At 34.5% G+C, this 20,802-nt stretch overlaps 1 protein-coding gene across 3 annotated transcripts in view; it reads left to right on the top strand.

Annotated features, from left to right (window-relative positions):
- Nucleotides 1-20,802, top strand: part of LOC148954212 (transmembrane protein 245) — a 193,955-nt gene that overhangs the window by 93,912 nt on the left and 79,241 nt on the right. For all 3 annotated transcript variants that reach the window (XM_089086045.1, XM_089086043.1, XM_089086044.1), the window contains exon 7: nucleotides 3,612-3,740. In XM_089086045.1, coding sequence (XP_088942171.1) covers nucleotides 3,612-3,740 — 129 coding nt within the window. The remainder of the gene's footprint in view (nucleotides 1-3,611; nucleotides 3,741-20,802) is intronic.

Below are 20,802 nucleotides of genomic sequence, written 5' to 3'. Positions count from 1 at the left end.
TCATGTGTAGTTCTACCAGCAGCATATTTGATAATAGATGCCCTTGTGGCTTGCATTAGTGCAGATTCGCTATATCTCGCCTTCTTTTCCAGAGGGGCATTATAGCACGTATCTTCTTCCTTTAAAAAAAGGCAAAATTTAGCATCTAGCAAAAACGAATTTTGGGTTTGGAAAATAATTCAGTTTATGTTATACATTTAAAGTAGTTTAAAAAAAATACTTTGTTAAATATCAGGGTTTTTAAAGTACTTTTTTGTTAGAATTAAAATTTAATAGAACAAATAATGTTTTTCACAGAAATTTTAAAAACAATTTAATTAGTCTTTTTTTTTTTCTTTTTTTTTTAAATAGTAGGGACCACCACCAAAACCGGTAAATATATTGTTATTAAAAACACCCGGTAGATGACGTGTATACGACAAATATAAGAAATTGCTTTAAAGAAAAAATATTAGAAAAAATGCAACTTTTGACAGAAGAAAAATACAGGAATATAGAATTTAATTTTTAAATATATCAATTTATTAAAAGAAAATTAAAATTTTGTTTAAAATAAAAGCTAAATTAAATAAAAAATTAAAATAACTTAAATGAAAAAAAAAGTTTTTTAAAATTTAAATTAATGGGCAAAATTAAACAGAGACAAAATTATACCCTCTTTGAAGGGGGACTGTCCCCTTACAACGCACAGAGCTCTTTCATATACATTTTTAAATGTTAAAACAACTTTTTTTTTTTCAATAACAAAAAAACTTTTTCGTAAATTGCGAAACATTTCTGTTTAAAATATATAAGTTTAATCCGGTCTAACTTTCGCGGGAAAAAATTAAATGTCGGTTCAAAATTTTCCTTTTTTTCGAAAAAAGGGGGAAAACATCCTCTAAAACTCATAGAACTTTAATTAAAATCACATCATCAGAGAACCCTACTATAGAAGTTAAAAGCTCCTATCTGGAGCCCCATTCGAACGGAAATTAAAAGTTCTAATGTCCTTTTTAAGTAACCCAAAAAAAAAAAATGGAGGGCCTCTAGGCCCCCCGCCCCCGCTCATTTTTTCCCAAAGTAATCCACCCTGACATCGGAATTAGACAAACCCCGTTTATAGCAAGAGCCTGCGAAATTTAACCCCCCCCCCAAAAAAAAAAAACACTCCCCCTATTTGTAACACCCCATCTTTTCATTAAAAGCAGAAAAATAAAACATTTTAGGAAAAATCTTTATTTATGAATGATAAAAAACTGTTTTTCAAAACAATTAAAACTTGTAAACATACCTATGATGGATAGATTTTATTTACATAATAGAAAAAAAGTGTGCTTTGACGTTTCTATCGAATACAGTCGTCATATTCTTAAGATTTTGTATTGTTGGAGGGGAGGGGGGCTGTCCCTCTGAAATTTGAATTTACTAGTAAAACGTTTTTCTTTATTTTTTTTTTTTTTGGGAAATAAAAGAATTAAAATTGTAATAAAATTTAAAATATAAAAATCCATTGTTTTAAAAAGTTAAAAATATATGGTGTACTATAAAAAATGTCTTAACGCATAATGAAAATTGGAATGCAGTGTAGAGACATTATATCGGGGTTTTTTTTTTAAATTAAGTAAATTGTAGCATGACAATTTTTTTTTTTTTTTTTTATAAAAACCACCAAACAAGTTATTATATTGGACTAGCCACCAACTTTCTCTAATCGATTGACACACAAAAAATCGATGTCATAATAAAAAAAAACATGTATATACCTTGAACTAGAAATTGCGTAAATCTCTTTGAAAGGGTGTAATGCCCTGTTTACCTACCAGAAAAACCGGAAGGAACATAAAGTGGCAGAATTCATTAGAAGGACTATACTGATTTAGATGTTTTCCAGAGAAATCGCCTATGAATTGTTTTGGGAACCCGACTGACTGATTCAGACACTAGGGTGTACAAAAGGTATGGTTCAATCCCGCTTTCAGAGGCTACAATGAGAGAAAGAGTGAGATGGCTATGGCACGTTCTTTGGATGAAGGATGAAAGATTGTCAAAAATTGTCCTTTTCGGCCAACGAATATATTACGAATATTTAGAGTGTAAAAATACAGTCAGTTGGTTATTGTACTCTTGTTTACAAATTCTTTCTTAAATCCTTAAATTACAATTTTATTATAATCAAATTATAAAAAATACGCCCTTTAATTCTTGAGGCACTGTGAAAAAATATATCTACTTTTTTCTATTTACTCTTGAAATTAGTCAGTTTTTGCGTTAATAATGGATCGGAGTGCGGCAACCCCCTATTTGCTGGATAGTTTCTGTTTCGTTTGAATTTTAATGGTGCTCCTTGCATTGATTCGAAAACAAAATACTGAAATCTAAAAAAAAAATTTTTTACATTAATTTCTTGTTGTTTTTTTTATAACATCCTATTAATGGCAATTCAAGGTATTTGCCTCCAGCAAATTGTTTTTGAATCTTTTAACTTTTCCTGTTTTGAATAACTGCTTGAACTTTCAATTCCAAATTACGTCTTACCGGAGATGGGACCACTGCCCAAAGATTTTGGATATAATTTCTATGCGACCTGAATTCCAAGGCTACTTTTCTTCAAATATTTATTTATGAAACCTTTTTCATAAAATGAGCAGTTCTTCATTGGTCTTTGGACCCTCGCCTCGGGACTTAATGTCTGTGCTGCCTTTTGAAATATCTTTTTTTCTGCCATTTTAAAGGAAATTGCTAGCTTGAAATTTTGTCCTTGACTCTAGGGGTTAAAAATAGCATGGGAGCTGGGGCATTTTCCTTCTGATCACTCTTGGATCCTAAAGGCGCATTAGCGATTTCTGTTGGGATGAAAGCTTCTTCTGAATTTTTACGACCACTGGCTCAAAACGGCAACCCGTAAAAAAAAATATATATAAAAATAATAAAATAAATAAATAAATGTAAAAAATGTAAAAGAAATAAATAAATAAAATAAAACTAACCCTTGATCCCAAAGATATGAAATCTTGCTTTTTTGTAGTTGCGCTTCCTTAATTCTTTGAAGGAGTTCTATGGCATTCAAAATTACATAGTACAGTTTTATCATGATTGGGTCCCTTTTGGAGTGTGTTTCCTTTTTTTTCTACATATTTAGAATAGCATAAAACTGAATTTTTTTTAAATGCATATATTCTTTACAAACTTTCAGTTTTTTAGTGTATATTTTAGTATTGGTACGGGTCGATCGTTACTTACAGTCAGTTACCAAGAACAGTTTGGCAGTGGGGCTGTGCCTGTTTCTCTCTCTGAGAGTGCATGTTTCTTGCAAATCATGGGACAATAAGGTTCTAAGAGTAGGCTGAAGTTTCAAGCTGGTGGAGCGAAACAGTATTAACATATGAGGGAAGAGGAAATTTTTTGGTCCTTGCCCCATATACCTGACACTCAATCTTTACACGAGTTATCCTGAATTTGTTATATACTTTCCCTGTTTTTATGGCTTTGAATTTGCCCCCCTCTCTCCCAACCAAGACCTTCCATACGTGCCTGCAGCATAACACAGGTCTGTAATTTAAAGTTCTATTTTTCAGTTCATTTAATTTATGATTCTATATCTTTTCCTTAATTTTTTTTCTTTTTTTTAGGTGATTTGGTGGATTGACCGCTACTTGATATTCAAGGTGTTGTCCAATATACACTCAATTGTAACTGCTGGGGTTCTCAGTTTGGTTGTTATTCTTGGTACGGGTATGCTTTTCGTCGTTGTTATTCAGGTAAGTTTGTGTTGGATTCTCCTGAAAGTAGCGTATCCCAGCCTTTTCATAAGCAGCAGAACAACACTGCCTAAGTAAAGAGCGACGTGGGCACTTTTTTTTATCAAGGCACTTCGTATAGAAGGAGTTGTCGGAAAAACTTCGAAAAGGGCTCATTATAGTGGAAATTGAAAGTTTTAGTACCCTTTTAAGATTCAAAAGTAATTAGTGGGCAACCACCCACCCCCCACTCCCATCATTTCTCCTAACACATTCAATCAAAATTTTGAGACAGCCATTTTGTTCAGCATGGTTGAAAGGTCCAGTATTTATAGCTTCAGGGATACCCGCCCCCCTAACAACCCTCTGGGAAAGGGCTGTAAGTTATACTAGTTGCCCATTATTAACATATAAGGTTTTATGGAAGAGGTGGACGTATAAAATTTAGAGGAGGCTCATGTGATTGGAAATTGAAGTTGAAGTTCCCTTTTAAGAGTCAAAAGGAATAGGAGTGCAACTAGCCCTCTCATCGAGGAATAGGCATCGAGAGGGAGGGATGTTCTACTGACCAAAAGGAAACATGTTTATACTGCTGCTGCTATTAATACTGCGGCTATTGTTGTTACTGCTGCTACTAATATAACACTACCACTGACACTACTACTATGATGCTACTGCTATTAGTACTAAGCGTATGAAGGTGACAATTTGAGAAAATAGAGGGAGAAATTGGAACTAAATCAAAACGCATTATGTACATGTAGATTGTCAAAAGAGCGTATTTCAGGAATGGATTAGGGAATTAAGTTAGAACTTACAGGGAATGCTTAAAGGAGAAGATCAATTGATCAAAAGGCAATATGTGCTCGCTACTACCAATACTACTACCACTGCCACTGCTACTACTACAACTACTTCAACTACAACTTCAATGCAACTACATTTCACGCTAAGAGTACTAAGATGAAAATTTCAGGTCGTCTTGAGGTAGAAGTTCAACTAAATTAAAACACGCTACTGATATACAGGTTATCAAAGAGGCATATCTGCAATATATATACTACAGTATATCAAAAGAGTATATCTACAATATGTTACTAAATATTTGAACTAGGAGGTCATCCCCCTTGTACCCCAATTATGGGGCAATTGGTATTCGTGCTTTATTGAAAGCAATTTATGTTTTGTGATTTCTCTTTTATTATTATGATATAGAGAAATAAATAGATTAACAAAGAATCTCTATATTAATGCGATTATATTTTGTAATATAAATCTAGTTCCATCAGGCTGATATGCGCTAAACTTCCATTTATACGACTACTATTACTACTACTACTGCTACTATTACTTCTACTACCACTACAACTACTGCTTCTTTGGAATTATGTATTTGAAGTGAAATTTGAATAAATGTTGAGGGGAAGTGTTGAGGGGGGACTAAAAGTATTGACTACATAAATGAGACATTGAGGGTAAAATTAAGGGATGTAGTGGTTTTTTAAGAGTCAAAAGTGATTGGAGGGCAACCATTCCTGTCTCATGGATTCTTATAGAACAAAAATATCTAATAACCGTATTAATGATTTCCAGTTGACGCTCCGATGATGATTAGTGATGATGTCTATTTCATTTGAAGTTTAAAGTCTAGTCTTTTACTTTAATGCTTTAAAAAATGCTTTAAAAAGTTGTATCTTTTTAATGTCTTTACTTAGCAGCGCTATTACGCTGCCTGTGGAAAAAAAATTAAATGGTTATACGAGTCATTCGCAAATTGCTTAACACTGTAATAATAAATTAGTTCAGCAAAATAAAATTTAAGCTTGTTATTTTAAACTAAATAGTTTATTCATTGTTGCGGCTTAAAAAAAAAACATACTGCGGATTGGATACAAATTGATCTTTTTTAAAATTCATTTAACTACCACAACGGACAAATGATTATAAAAATCAATGGTTTTTTGTGGTTAAGTAGACCACCTCTGCTATTACTAGCAACTCACTGTAATACCAAGCCCCCTGAGGCCAACATAGCCACCCAAAGCGGTCAACCAAAACAAAAAATTTTAACTGATTTTTAAGCCTTTCTAAATAATACCTAAATTAGTAATTTTCGAAAAATATTAAAGTGAACATTTTAAGAAGATAGAAATAAATAAATTTTCATCACAAAGAGTAAAGATCTGGATTATTATATTTTAAATGCTTTCCAGCAAATTCACATTCAATTACTAAATAGAACGATGCAGAAGGTATCCATAAATAAAGTAAAAATAGAAAAAAGAATGAGATAACATAATCTTGAGAAAGATTATTTAGCTGAAAATTAAAGTGAAGCGCGATAATATTCAGCGGTAATTTAACAAGTGCTTCCTAATAAATAGCCTTCATAGATATACTTATGTTTGGGTATGCCATTTTGGGATCTCAATCTTTAATTCGATAGTAGTTGTTTGGTAACTAAAATTGACTATAGTCAATTTCTCCTGAAAAATGAATGAATTTTTCCTTTCCTTTTCCTGACTATAGTCAATTTCTCCTGCATTTCTCCTGAAAAATGAATGAATATAGAAAATTTGAACTGAGAACTTGTATAGAAAATTTCTAAGATAAAATTGACGATAGTAGAGTTGTTTGGTAACTAAAATTCATGTTCGACCATAAATTCAAGTTCAATCAGACAAGAAAATGATTTCTTCATTAGTTGTGAATGTGTCTTTCATACGTTTTCCCTAGCTTTCTATTGTTGAATTGAAAACTCAGGTCAAGGAGCTTAGTGAAACTTTATTTCAATGTACTGAGAAATTCAGATATAAATACAGTTATTATGATTGCGAAAGCATTTTTTGTTTTACTAATTGAAATTTCATGGCCATTCAACTATCAATTATAATTAAAGTACTTTAAATTTTAATTTACTTCATTAAAATTTTTCTTTTCTTATTTTCTTTTTTCTTTTTCTTTTTTTGCAAAAATGAATAAAAAACGAATAGAGATTAAATAATAAAAAACAAGTTTTTTTCAACAAAAGTAAGAGCGAAGCTATGTCTCAAGCAGGGTAAATAAAAAATAACAGAAATTACTATGAATAATGAACTTCAAATGAAAAGAAACACATATTAGACTTAATAAAAAATAAAACCAATAATAGACATATAATTTAAAAACTGATAAACAATCAAATCCAAAATCAACAGAAATTACTTGATATATGAACTAGGAAGTCGTCCCTCTTGTACCCCAATTAAATTTAAAAACAAACAACAAAAAAACAGATGTTGATATACAGATATTAAAGATTTAATAAAAATGAAACCAATAATGAACTTGAAATGTAAAAAAAATAAAACTGATGTTCAACTCAAACTCAAAACAAACAGAAATTACTAGATATATGAACCGGTAAGTCCTCCTTCCTTGCACCCCAATTATAGGTGTCATTCGCGCTTTACTGAAAGCAAAAAAAAAAAATGTTTTGTCAAATAAAAACTTAAGGCTATGTCAAGAGTGAAGAGTTTGCCGAGCTTCAGCTTACGCTCCATCCTCCGATCGCCCAAATGTTAAATTCTACCTGTAAAAAGCTACAAAAATGCAAATAAACAAGTTTCGATGCATTTTGTCAAGTTTTTTGTAACCCCCCTCGAACAAAACTTCTAAAACAAAACATCTAGAGTGAAGGGTATTACCGGGTTTCACCGCTACCTTTGCCTTCCCCTCACTCAAAGGTTCAGCTCTACTCATAAAAAGAAATACAAAATGTATATTGTATAAACAAATTTTGATGCGTTTTGTACAGTTTATTTTTAAATCACAACCCCACCCCTAAAAAATCATGCCCCCAACTCCGAATAAAGTCCTAGATACGGGCCTATAAAAATCAAATTGTTCAAAATACATATTGTTTTCAATGAAATACAGTTTAGAATTTGTAAAACGAAAGGAAAGCGAAAGAAAGCACCATTTTTTTTTTTTTTTTTGTAACATTGATTAGTCCTGGGACGTCATTTTTCTTTGTTGTGTTGTTGTTGACGTTATAACAAATAAAAAGCAAATTAATTTTAAAATTAATTATTAGATAAAACTATAATAATTGAAAACAAAAATTCCAACAACAATCACGATCATGCAAAAGAAAATATACATGTTTAAAAAACAGCTTTAGATCTAAATTCTCCTTTTTCTGTCTACTTTATTTAAACATGAAGAGGAGTGGTGCCTAGATTACACTAGACCAAATTTCCAAAACTTTCAACTGCGTTGAATAAAATGGTTATCTAAAAATTTTGATTGGATGGGTTTGGGGAAAAGGATGGCGTTAGAGGGGGGTTAGGTGCCCTCAAATCACTTTTGACTATTAAAAAGGGCACTAGCCCTTTGAATTTCCAATCGAATCAGCCCTTTTTCAAGTTTCTACGACAAAGATTTCAATATAAACCTTATATGCCCCCAGGGCATAACTTATAACCCTTGCCTTGAAGACTGTGGGGGAGGGGGTCCTGCTCAAAGGTATAATTTTTTGAATTTTAAACTGCGTTGAATAAAAAGGCTATCTCAAATATTGAATTAGATATTTTTTGGGAAATGGTGGTCGTGGAAGGTGTGTTAGTTTCCTTTCAATCACTTTCGACTATTAAAAAGGGCACTAGCCGTTTCAATTTCCCTTCGAGTGAGCCCTTTTTGAAGTTTTTACGGCGACGTGTTCTATAAAAATTTTATATGCCCCCAAGACATAACTTACAGCCCTTGCCCTGAGGGCTGTGGGGGAGTTTGCTCCTCAAAAATATAATTTCTATTTGGAAATCCACAACACTGAACAAAATGGCTATCTTAAAATGGCTATCAAAATATTGACTGGATGTGTTTGGGGAAAAAGTTGTTGAGAGAGGGGGGTTAGTTGCCCTCAAATCACTTTGGACTAGTAAAAAGGGCAGTAGACCTTTGAATTTCCAATCGAATTAGCCCTTTTTCAAGTTTTTACGACAAAGATTGCAATAAAAACTTATATACCTCCTGGGCATAACTTATAACCCTTGCCCTGAAGACTGTTGGGGGATTTCCTGAATTTTAACTGCGTGGAACAAAATGGCTATCTCAAAATTTTGATTGGATGTGTTTGGGGAATTGATGGATGTGGAAGAGGTGTTAGTTGCCTTCCAATCACTTTCGACTATTAAAAAGGGCACTAGCCATTTCAATAACCAATCGAATGAGCCCTTTTTGAAGTTTCTACGACAAAGCGTTCTATGAAAACTTTATATGCCCCCAGTGCATAACTTACAACCCTTGTCCTTAGGGCTGTGAGGGGAATGTCATCCTCAAAGACCTAATTTACAGAACTTAAAACTACGTTGAATAAAATGGCTATCTCAAAATTTTTATTGGATGTGTTTGGGGAAAATGTGGGCGTGAGAGGGGGGTTAGTTGCCCTCCAATCACTTTCGACTATTAAAAAGGGCACTAGCCCTTTAAGTTTCGAATCGAATGAGCCTTTTTTGAAGTTTCTACGACAACACCTTCTATAAAAACCTTATGCCCCAGGGCATAACTTACAACCCTTGCCCTGAAGGCTGTGGGGGAGTGTCCTCCTCCAAAAAATAATTTCTATGTGGAAATCAACTACGCTGAACAAAATGGGTATCTCAAAATTTTGATTAGATGTGTTTGGGGGAATGATGGGCGTGGGGGGGGCTAGTTACCCTCCAATCACTTTTGACTATTAAAAAGAGGAGTAACCTTCTGAATTTCCAATCAAATGAGCATTTTTTGAAGTTTCTACGCCAACGCATTCAATAAAAACCTTATATGCCCCCAAGGCATAGCTTGCAACCCTTGCCCTGAAGAATGTGGGAGAGTGTCCTCCACAAAAACATAATTTCTATCTGGAAATCAACTACGCTGAACAAAATGGCTATCTCAAAATTTTGATTTGATGTGTATCGGGACATGGTGGGTGTGGAAGGGGTGTTAGTTGCCTTCCAATCGCTTTCGACTATTAAAAAGGGCACAACCCACTCCAATTTCCAATTGAATGACCCCTTTTCGAAGTTTCTACGACAACTTCTTCGATACGAAGTTTTCTGCTCTCAAGGAAAAAAAATAATAAATGATACATAATGCCAACATCGTTCTTATATGCCCTCAGGGCATAACTTAAAACCCTTGCCCCGAGGGTTGTGGGGGAGTGTCCTCATCAAAAACATATTTTCTATCTTGAAATCAAGGGGCGATGGGGGAGCTAGTTGCCCTCCAATCACTTTAGACTATTAAAAGGGCACTAGCCCTTTGAATTTCCAATCCAAAGAGCCTTTTTTGAAGTTTCTAAGACAAAGCCTTCTATAAAAAGCTTAAATGCTTCCAGGGCATAACTTACAACCCTTGCCCTGAGGGCTGTGGGGGAGTGTCCTCCTCAAAAACATAATTTCTATGTGGAAATAAACTGCGCTGAACAAAATGGCTATCTCAAAATTTTGATTGGATGTGTTTGGGGGAATTATGGGCATGGGGGGGGGCTAGTTGCCCTCCAATCACTATTGACTATTAAAAAGGGCACTAGCCCTTTGAATTTTCAATCGAATGAGCCTTTTTTGTAGTTTCTACGACAACGCCTTCTATAAAAATCTTATATGTCCCAGGGTATAACTTAAAACCCTTGCCCCGAGGGTTGTGGGGGAGTGTCCTCCTCAAAAACATATTTTCTATCTGGAAATCAACTACGCTGAACAAAATGGCTATCTCAAAATTTTAATTGGATTTGTTTGGGGGAATGATGGGCGTCGGGGGGGGGGCTAGTTGCCCTCCAATCACTTTCGACTGTTAAAAAGGGCACTAGCCAACCTAATTTCCAATCGAATGAGCCCTTTTCGAAGTTTCTACGACAACTCCTTTGATACGAAGTATCTGTCGAAGAAAGAAGAAGAAGAAAAAAAACATTGTGGCCACATCGTTCTTTAGTTAGGCAGCGCTAGCGCGCTGCCTGTGATAATTTAAGTGAGCTGTGTACCTTCGTGTCTGCCACGATGACTGGACAAAAGGGGATACAATGCGAGAGAGCTCGTCTGAGGGAGGTGAATTCATGCACCTGTAGAAAACAGCCATCGACTCTACATCAAATCTTTCATTTAGAGGCTCTATCGAGTCATATGGAGAAGTGCAGCCCACCCGATTTGCCCTATTCTGGATCTTGTTGATCTTGTTTCAATTTGAAAAAGATCCATCTATAGGGAAAGGGAGGCTTGTGATCGGTCTTAGAAACACCTTTGTTTTCGATGTATTGAAGTTGATGATCCATGCATCAGACCACTTTTCAATTTGAAAAAGATCCATCTTTAGGGAAAGGGAGGCTTGTGTTGAGTCTTAGATACTCCTTTGTTTTTGATGTATTGAAGTTGATAATCCATGCATCAGACCACTTTTCAATTTGAAAAAGATCCATCTAAAGGGAAGGGGAGGCATGTGTTGGGTCTTAGAAACTCCTTTGTTTTTGATGTATTGAAGTTGATAATCCATGCATCAGACCACTTTTCAATTTGAAAAAGATCCATCTATAGGAAAAGGGAGGCTTGTGTTGGGTCTTAGAAACACCTTTGTTTTCGATGTATTGAAGTTGATAATCATGGATCAGACCACTTTTCAATTTGAAAAAGATCCATCTATAGAGAAAGGGAGGCTTGTGTTGGGTCTTAGAAACTCCTTTGTTTTTGATGTATTAAAGTTGATAATCCATGCATCAGACCACTTTTCAATTTGAAAAAGATCCATCTATAGGGAAATGGAGGCTCGTGTTGGGTCTTAGAAACTCCTTTGTTTTTCATGTATTGAAGTTGATACTCCATGCATCAGACCACTTTTCAATTTGAAAAAGATCAATCTATAGGGAAGGGGAGGCTTGTGTTGGGTCTTAAAAACTCCTTTGTTTTTGATGTATTAAAGTTGATAATCCATGCATCAGACCACTTTTCAATTTGAAAAAGATCCATCTATAGGGAAAGGGAGGCTTGTGTTGGGTCTTAGAAACTCCTTTGTTTTTGGTTGCATTGAAGTTTATAATCCATTCCTCAGATCAAATTTTCAATTTGAAAAAGATCCATCTTTAGGGAAAGGGAGGCTTGTGTTGGGTCTTAGAAACTCCTTTGTTTTTGATGTATTGAAGTTGATAATCCATGCATCTGACCACTTTTCAATTTGAAAAAAATCCATCTATAGGGAAAGGGAGGCTTGTGTTGGGTCTTAGAAACTCCTTTGTTTTTGATGTATTGAAGCTGATAATCCATGCATCAGACCACTTTTCAATTTGAAAAAGATCCATCTATAGGGAAAGGGAGGCTTTTGTTGGGTGTTAGAAACTCCTTTGTTTTTTGGATGTATTGTATTTTATAATCCATGCATCATATCAATTTTTAAATTTTAAAAATATCCATCTTTATGGAAAGGGAGGCTTGTGTTGGGTCTTAGAAACACCTGTGTTTTAGATGTATTGAAGTTGATAATCCTGGATCAGACCACTTTTCAATTTTAAAAACATCCATCTTTAGGGAAAGGGAGGCTTGTGTTGGGTCTTAGAAACTCCTTTGTTTTTGATTTATTGAAGTTGATAATCCATGCATCAGACCACTTATCAATTAGAAAAAGATCCATCTAAAGGGAAGGGGAGGCATGTGTTGGGTATTAGAAACTCCTTTGTTTCCGTTGTATTGTAGTTGATAATCCATGCATCAGACCACTTTTCAATTTGAAAAAGATCCATCTATAGGGATAGGGTGGCTTGTGTTGGGTCTTAAAAACTCATTTGTTTTTGATGTATTGAATTTGATAATCCATGCATCAGACCACTTTTCCATGTGAAATAGATCCTTAGTTATAAAAAACTCATGTGAGTTTGTTTTATTTAAGTTTATAATCCTTGCATCAGGCCACTCTTAAATTTTAAAAAGATCAATCTATAGGGAAAGGGGGGCGTGTCTTGGGTATTAGAAACTCCTTTATTTTTTATGTATTGAAGTTGATAATACATGCATAAGACCACTTTTCTATTTGAAAAATATCGATCTATAGGGAAAGGGTGGCTTGTGTAGGGTCTTAAAAACTCCTTTGTTTTCGATTTATTGAAGTTGATAATCCATGCATCACACCACTTTTCAATTTGAAAAATATCTATCTATAGGGACAGGGAGGCTTGTGTTGGGTCTTAGAAACTCGTTTGTTTTTTGTATGTATTTCATTTTATAATCATTTAATCATAACAAATTTTCAATATGAAAAAGATAAATCATTATGGAATGGGAGGATGGTGTTTGGTCTTAGAAACTCCTTTGTTTTTGATGTATTGAAGTTGATAATCCATGCATCAGACCACTTTTCAATTTGAAAAAAATCCATCTATAGGGAAAGGGAGGCTTGTGTTGGGTCTTAGAAACTCCTTTGTTTTTGATGTCTTAAAGTCGATAATTCATGCATCAGACCACTTTTCAATTTGAAAAAGATCCATCTATAGGGAAAGGGAGGCTTGTGTTGGGTCTTAGAAACTCATTTGTTTTTGATGTATTTAAGTTGATAATTCATGCATCAGACCACTTTTAAATTTGAAAAAGATCCATCTATAGGGAAAGGGGGCTTGTGTTGGGTCTTAAAAACTCCTTTGTTTTTGATGTATTAAAGTTGATAATCCATGCATCAGACCACTTTTCAATTTGGAAAATATCCATCTATAGGGAAAGGGAGGCTTGTGTTGGGTCTTATAAACTCATATTTTTTTTTGATTTATTGCATTTGCTAAAACATTCCTCATAACACTTTTTCAATTTGAAAAAGATCCATCTTTATTGAAAGAGAGGCTGGTGTTGGGTCTTATAAACTCCTTTGTTTTTGATGTATTGAAGTTGATAATCAATGCATCAGACCACTTTTCAATTTGAAAAATATCCATCTAGAGGGAAAGGGAGGCTTGTGTTGGGTCTTAGAAACTCCTTTGTTTTTGATGTATTGAAGTTGATAATCCATGCATCAGACCACTTTTCAATTTGAAAAAGATCCATCTATAGGGAAATGGAGGTTTGTGTTGGGTCTTAGAAACTCCTTTGTTTTTTGTATGTATTGAATTTTATAATCCATGCATCAGATCACTTTTTAAATTTGAAAAAGATCCATCTTTATGGAAAGGGAGGCTTGTGTTGGGTCTTAGAAACTCCTTTGTTTTCGATGTATTGAAGTTGATAATCATGGATCAGACCACTTTTCAATTTGAAAAACATCCATCTATAGGGAAAGGGAGGCTTGTGTTGGGTCTTATAAACTCCTTTGTTTTTGATTTATTAAATTTGATAATCCATGCATCAGACCACTTTTCAATTTGAAAAAGATCCATCTATAGGGAAGGGGAGGCATGTGTTGGGTCTTAGAAACTCCTTTGTTTCCGTTGTATTGTAGTTGATAATCCTTGCATCAGACCACTTTTCAATTTGAAAAAGATCCATCTATAGGGAAAGGGAGGCTTGTGTTGGGTCTTATAAACTCCTTTGTTTTTGATGTATTGAATTTGATAATCCATGCATCAGTCCACTTTTCAATTTGAAAAAGATCCATCGATAGGGAAAGGGAGGCGTGTGTTGGGTCTTATAAACTCCTTTGTTTTTGATGTATTGAAGTTGATAATCCATTCATCAGACCACTTTTCAATTTGAAAAATATCCATCTATAGGGAAAGGGAGGCTTGTGTTGGGTCTTACAAACTCCTTTGTTTTCGATGTATTGAAGTTGATAATCCATGCATCAGACCACTTTTCAATTTGAAAAAAATCTATCTATAGGGAAAGGGAGGCTTGTGTTGGGTCTTAGAAACTCTTTTGTTTTTTGGATGTATTGAATTTGATAATCCATTAATCATATCAATTTTTCAATATGAAAAAGATCAATCTTTAGGGAAAGGGAGGCTTGTGTTTGGTCTTACAAACTCCTTTGTTTTTGATGTATTGAAGTTGATAATCCATGCATCAGACCACTTTTCAATTTGAAAAAAATCTATCTATAGGGAAAGGGAGGCTTGTGTTTGGTCTTAGAAACTCGTTTGTTTTTGATGTATTGAAGTTGATAATCCATGCATCAGACCACTTTTCAATTTGAAAAAGATCCATCTATAGGGAAAGGGAGGTTTGTGTTGGGTCTTAGAAACTCCTTTGTTTTTTGGATGTATTGAAGTTGATAATCCATGCATCAGATCACTTTTTCAATTTGAAAAAGACCAATCTAGGGAAAGGGAGGCTTGTGTTGGGTCTTAGAGAAACACCTTTGTTTTCGATGTATTGAAGTTGATAATCATGGATCAGACCACTTTTCAATTTGAAAAACATCCATCTATAGGGAAAGGGAGGCTTGTGTTGGGTCTTAGAAACTCCTTTGTTTTTGATTTATTAAAGTTGATAATCCATGCATCAGACCACTTTTCAATTTGAAAAAGATCCATCTAAAGGGAAGGGGAGGCATGTGTTGGGTCTTAGAAACTCCTTTGTTTTTGATGCTTTGAAGTTGATTCTCCATGAATCAGACCACTTTTCAAATATAAAAAGATCCATCTATAGGAAAAGGGAGGCTTGTGTTGGGTCTTAGAAACACCTTTGTTTTCGATGTATTAAAGTTGATAATCCATGCATCAGACCACTTTTCAATTTGAAAAAGATCCATCTATAGGGAAATGGAGGCTCGTGTTGGGTCTTAGAAACTCCTTTGTTTTTCATGTATTGAAGTTGATACTCCATGCATCAGACCACTTTTCAATTTGAAAAAGATCCATCTATAGGGAAAGGGAGGCTTGTGTTGGGTCTTAGAAGCTTCTTTGTTTTCGATGTATTGAAGTTGATAATCCATGCATCAGACCACTTTTCAATTTGAAAAATATCCATCTATAGGGATAGGGTGGCTTGTGTTGGGTCTTATAAACTCCTTTGTTTTAGATGTATAGAAGTTGATAATCCATGAATCAGTACACTTTTCAATTTGAAAAAGATCCATAGTTTTTAAAATCTCATGTGTTTTTGTGATATTGAAGTTGATAATACATGCATCAGGCCACTCTTAAATTTGAAAAAGATCAATCTATAGGGAAAGGGAGGCTCGTGTTGGGTCTTAAAAACTCGTTCGTTTTTGATGTATTGAAGTTGATAATTCATGCATCAGACCACTTTTCAATTTGAAAAAAATCCATCTATAGGGAAAGGGTGCCTGGTGTTGGGTCTTATAAACTCCTTTGTTTTTGATGTATTGAAGTTGATAATACACACATCAGACCACTTTTCAATTTGAAAAAAATCCATCTATAGGGAAAGGGGGGCTTGTGTTGGGTCTTAGAAACTCCTTTGTTTTTGATGTATTGAAGTTGATAATTCATGCATCAGACCACTTTTCAATTAGCAAAATATCAATCTATAGGGAAAGGGGGGCTGCTGTTGGGTCTTAAAAACTCCTTTGTTTTTGATGTATTAAAGTTGATAATCCATTCATCAGACCACTTTTCAATTTGAAAAATATCCATCTATAGGGAAACGGAGGCTTGTGTTGGGTCTTATAAACTACTTTGTTTTTTTGATGAATTTAAGTTGATAATTTATTCATCATATCAATTTTTCAATTTGAAAAATATCCATCTTTAGGGAAAGGGTGGCTTGTGTTGGGTCTTAGAAACTCATTTGTTTTTGATGTATTTAAGTTGATAATCCATGCATCATACCACTATTAAATTTGAAAAAAATCCATCTATAGGGAAAGGGTGGCTTGTGTTTGGTCTTAGAAACTCCTTTGTTTTTGATGTATTGAAGTTGATAATCCATGCATCAGACCACTTTTCAATTTGAAAAAGATCCATCTTTAGGGAAAGGGAGGCTTTTGTTGGGTCTTAGAAACTCCTTTGTTTTTTGGATGTATTGAAGTTTATAATCCATGCATCAGATCACTTTTTCAATTTGAAAAATATCCATCTTTAGGGAAAGGGAGGCTTGTGTTGGGTCTTAGAAACACCTTTGTTTTCGATGTATTGAAGTTGATAATCATGGATCAGACCACTTTTCAATTTGAAAAACATCCATCTATAGGGAAAGGGAGGCTTGTGTTGGGTTGTGTTGGGTCTTACAAACTTCTTTGTTTTTGATGTATTGAAATTGATAATCCATGCATCACACCACTTTTCAATTTGAAAAAGACCCATCTATAGGGAAAGGGAGGCTTGTGTTGGGTCTTAGAAACTCCTTTGTTTTTGATGTATTGAAGCTGATAATCCATGCATCAGACCACTTTTCAATTTGAAAAAGATCCATCTATAGGGAAATAGAGGCTTGTGTTGGGTCATAGAAACTCCTATGTTTTTGATGTATTGAAGTTGATAATCCATGCATCAGATCACTTTTCAATTTGAAAAAGATCCATCTTTAGGGAAAGGGAGGCTTGTGTTGGGTCTTAGAAACTCCTTTGTTTTTGATGTATTGAAGTTGATAATCCATGCATCAGACCACTTTTCAATTTGAAAAAGATCCATCTATAGGGAAATTGAGGCTTGTGTTGGGTCATAGAAACTCCTATGTTTTTGATGTATTGAAGTTGATAATCCATGCATCAGATCACTTTTCCATTTGAAAAAGATCCATCTATAGGGAAATAGAGGCTTGTGTTGGGTCATAGAAACTCCTTTGTTTTTCATGTATTGAAGTTGATAATCCATGCATCAGACCACTTTTCAATTTGAAAAGATCCATCTATAGGGAAATAGAGGCTTGTGTTGGGTCTTAGAAACTCCTTTGTTTTTCATGTATTAAAGTTGATAATCCAAGCATCAGACCACTTTTCAATTTGAAAAAGATCCATCTATAGGGAAATAGAGGCTTGTGTTGGGTCATAGAAACTCCTTTGTTTTTCATGTATTGAAGTTGATAATCCATGCATCAGACCACTTTTCAATTTGAAAAAGATCCATCTATAGGGAAATAGAGGCTTGTGTTGGGTCTTAGAAACTCCTTTGTTTTTCATGTATTAAAGTTGATAATCCAAGCATCAGACCACTTTTCAATTTGAAAAAGATCCATCTATAGGGAAATAGAGGCTTGTGTTGGGTCATAGAAACTCCTTTGTTTTTCATGTATTGAAGTTGATAATCCATGCATCAGACCACTTTTCAATTTGAAAAAGATCCATCTGTAGGAAAATGGAGGTTTGTGTTGGGTCTTAGAAACTCCTTTGTTTTTGATGTATTGAAGTTGATAATCCATGCATCAGACCACTTTTCAATTTGAAAAAGATACATCTATAGGGAAATGGAGGCTCGTGTTGGGTCTTAGAAACTCCTTTGTTTTTCATGTATTGAAGTTGATACTCCATGCATCAGACCACTTTTCAATTTGAAAAAGATCCATCTATAGGGAAATGGAGGCTTGTGTTGGGTCTTAGAAGCTTCTTTGTTTTTGATGTATTGAATTTGATAATCCATGCATCAGACCACTTTTCAATTTGAAAAAGATCCATCTATAGGGAAAGGGAGGCTTGTGTTGGGTCTTAGAAACTCCTTTGTTTTTTTGGATGTAATGTAGTTTATAATCCAGGCATCATATCAATTTTTCAATTTGAAAAAGACCAATCTAGGGAAAGGGAGGCTTGTGTTGGGTCTTAGAGAAACACCTGTGTTTTCGTTGTATTGAAGTTGATAATCATGGATCAGACCACTTTTCAATTTGAAAAACATCCATATATAGGGAAAGGGAGGCTTGTGTTGGGTCTTAGAAACTCCTTTGTTTTTGACGTATTAAAGTTGATAATCCATGCATCAGACCACTTTTCAATATAAAAAGATCCATCTATAGGGAAATGGAGGCTTGTGTTGGGTCTTAGAAACTCCTTTGTTTTTCATGTATTAAAGTTGGTAATCCAAGCATCAGAGCATCAGACAAAAAAAATCCATCTATAGGGAAAGGGAGGCTTGTGTTGGGTCTTAGAAACTCCTTTGTTTTTGATGTATTGAAGTTGATAATCCATGCATCAGACCACTTTTCAATTTGAAAAAGATCCATCTATAGGCAAATGGAGGTTTGTGTTGGGTCATAGAAACTCCTATGTTTTTGATGCATTGAAGTGGATAATCCATGTATCAGATCACTTTTCAATTTGAAAAAGATCCATCTATAGGGAAAGGGAGGCTTGTGTTGGGTCTTAGAAACTCCTTTGTTTTGATGTATTGAAGTTGATAATCCATGCATCAGACCACTTTTCAATTTGAAAAAAATCCATCTATAAGGAAAGGGAGGCTTTTGTTGGGTCTTAGAAACTCCTTTGTTTTGGATGTCTTAAAGTTGATAATTCATGCATCAGATCACTTTTCAATTTGAAAAAAATCTATCTATAGGGAAAGGGAGGCTTGTGTTGGGTCTTAGAAACTCTTTTGTTTTTTGGATGTATTGAAGTTTATAATCCATGCATCAGATCACTTTTTCAATTTGAAAAAGATCCATCTTTAGGGAAAGGGAGGCTTGTGTTGGGTCTTAGAAACACCTTTGTTTTCGATGTATTGAAGTTGATAATCATGGATCAGACCACTTTTCAATTTGAAAAACATCCATCTATAGGGAAATGGAGGCTTGTGTTGGGTCTTAGAAACTCCTTTGTTTTTCATGTATTAAAGTTGATAATCCAAGCATCAGAGTATCAGACAAAAAAAAATCCATCTATAGGGAAATGGAGGCTTGTGTTGGGTCTTAGAAACTCCTTTGTTTTTGATGTATTGAAGTTGATAATCCATGCATCAGACCACTTTTCAATTTGAAAAAGATCCATCTATAGTCAAATAGAGGTTTGTGTTGGGTCATAGAAACTCCTTTGTTTTTGATGCATTGAAGTTGATAATCCATGTATCAGATCACTTTTCAATTTGAAAAAGATCCATCTATAGGGAAAGGGAGGCTTGTGTTGGGTCTTAGAAACTCCTTTGTTTTGATGTATTGAAGTTGATAATCCATGTATCAGATCACTTTTCAATTTGAAAAAATCCATCTATAGGGAAAGGGAGGCTTGTGTTGGGTCTTAGAAACTCCTTTGTTTTTGATGTATTGAAGTTGATAATCCATGCATCAGACCACTTTTCAATTTGAAAAAGATCCATCTATAGGGAAAGGGAGGCTTGTGTTGGGTCTTAGAAACTCCTTTGTTTTTTTGGTTGTATTGAAGTTGATAATCCATGCATCAGATCACTTTTTCAATTTGAAAAAGATCCATCTATAGGGAAGGGGAGGCATGTGTTGGGTCTTAGAAACACCTTTGTTTTCGATGTATTAAAGTTGATAATCCTTGCATCAGACCACTTTTCAATTTGAAAAAGATCCATCTATAGGGAAAGGGTGGCTCGTGTTGGGTCTTAAAAACTCCTTTGTTTTTCATGTATTGAAGTTGATACTCCATGCATCAGACCACTTTTCAATTTGAAAAAAATCCATCTATAGGGAAAGGGTGGCATGTGTTGGGTCTTAGAAACTCCTTTGTTTTTGATGTATTGAAGTTGATAATCCTTGCATCAGACCACTTTTCAATTTGAAAAATATCCATCTATAGGGAAAGGGTGGCTTGTGTTGGGTCTTAAAAACTCGTTTGTTTTTGATGTATTAAAGTTGATAATCCACGCATCAGACCACTTTTCAATTTGAAAAAGATCCATCTATAGGGAAAGGGTGGCTTGTGTTGGGTCTTACAAACTCCTTTGTTTTCGATGTACTGAAGTTGATAATTCATGCATCAGACAACTTTTCAATTTGCAAAAAATCAATCTATAGAGAAAGGGGGGCTTGTGTTGGGTCTTAGAAACTCCTTTGTTTTTGATGTATTAAAGTTGATAATCCACGCATCAGACCACTTTTCAATTTGAAAAAGATCCATCTATAGGGAAAGGGAGGCTTGTGTTGGGTCTTAGAAACACCTTTGTTTTCGATGTATTGAAGTTGATAATCATGGATCAGACCACTTTTCAATTTGAAAAACATCCATCTATAGGGAAAGGGAGGCTTGTGTTGGGTCTTAGAAACTCCTTTGTTTTTGATGTATTAAAGTTGATAATCCATGCATCAGACCA

This window comes from Artemia sp. Qi Xiang Cuo, chromosome 3 (genome assembly GCF_049724085.1).
Source record: "Artemia sp. Qi Xiang Cuo chromosome 3, ASM4972408v1, whole genome shotgun sequence".
Lineage (NCBI taxonomy): Eukaryota > Metazoa > Arthropoda > Branchiopoda > Anostraca > Artemiidae > Artemia > Artemia sp. Qi Xiang Cuo.
The sequence above is the reverse complement of the archived record's forward strand: the minus strand, read 5'-3'. Positions and strand labels throughout refer to the sequence as shown.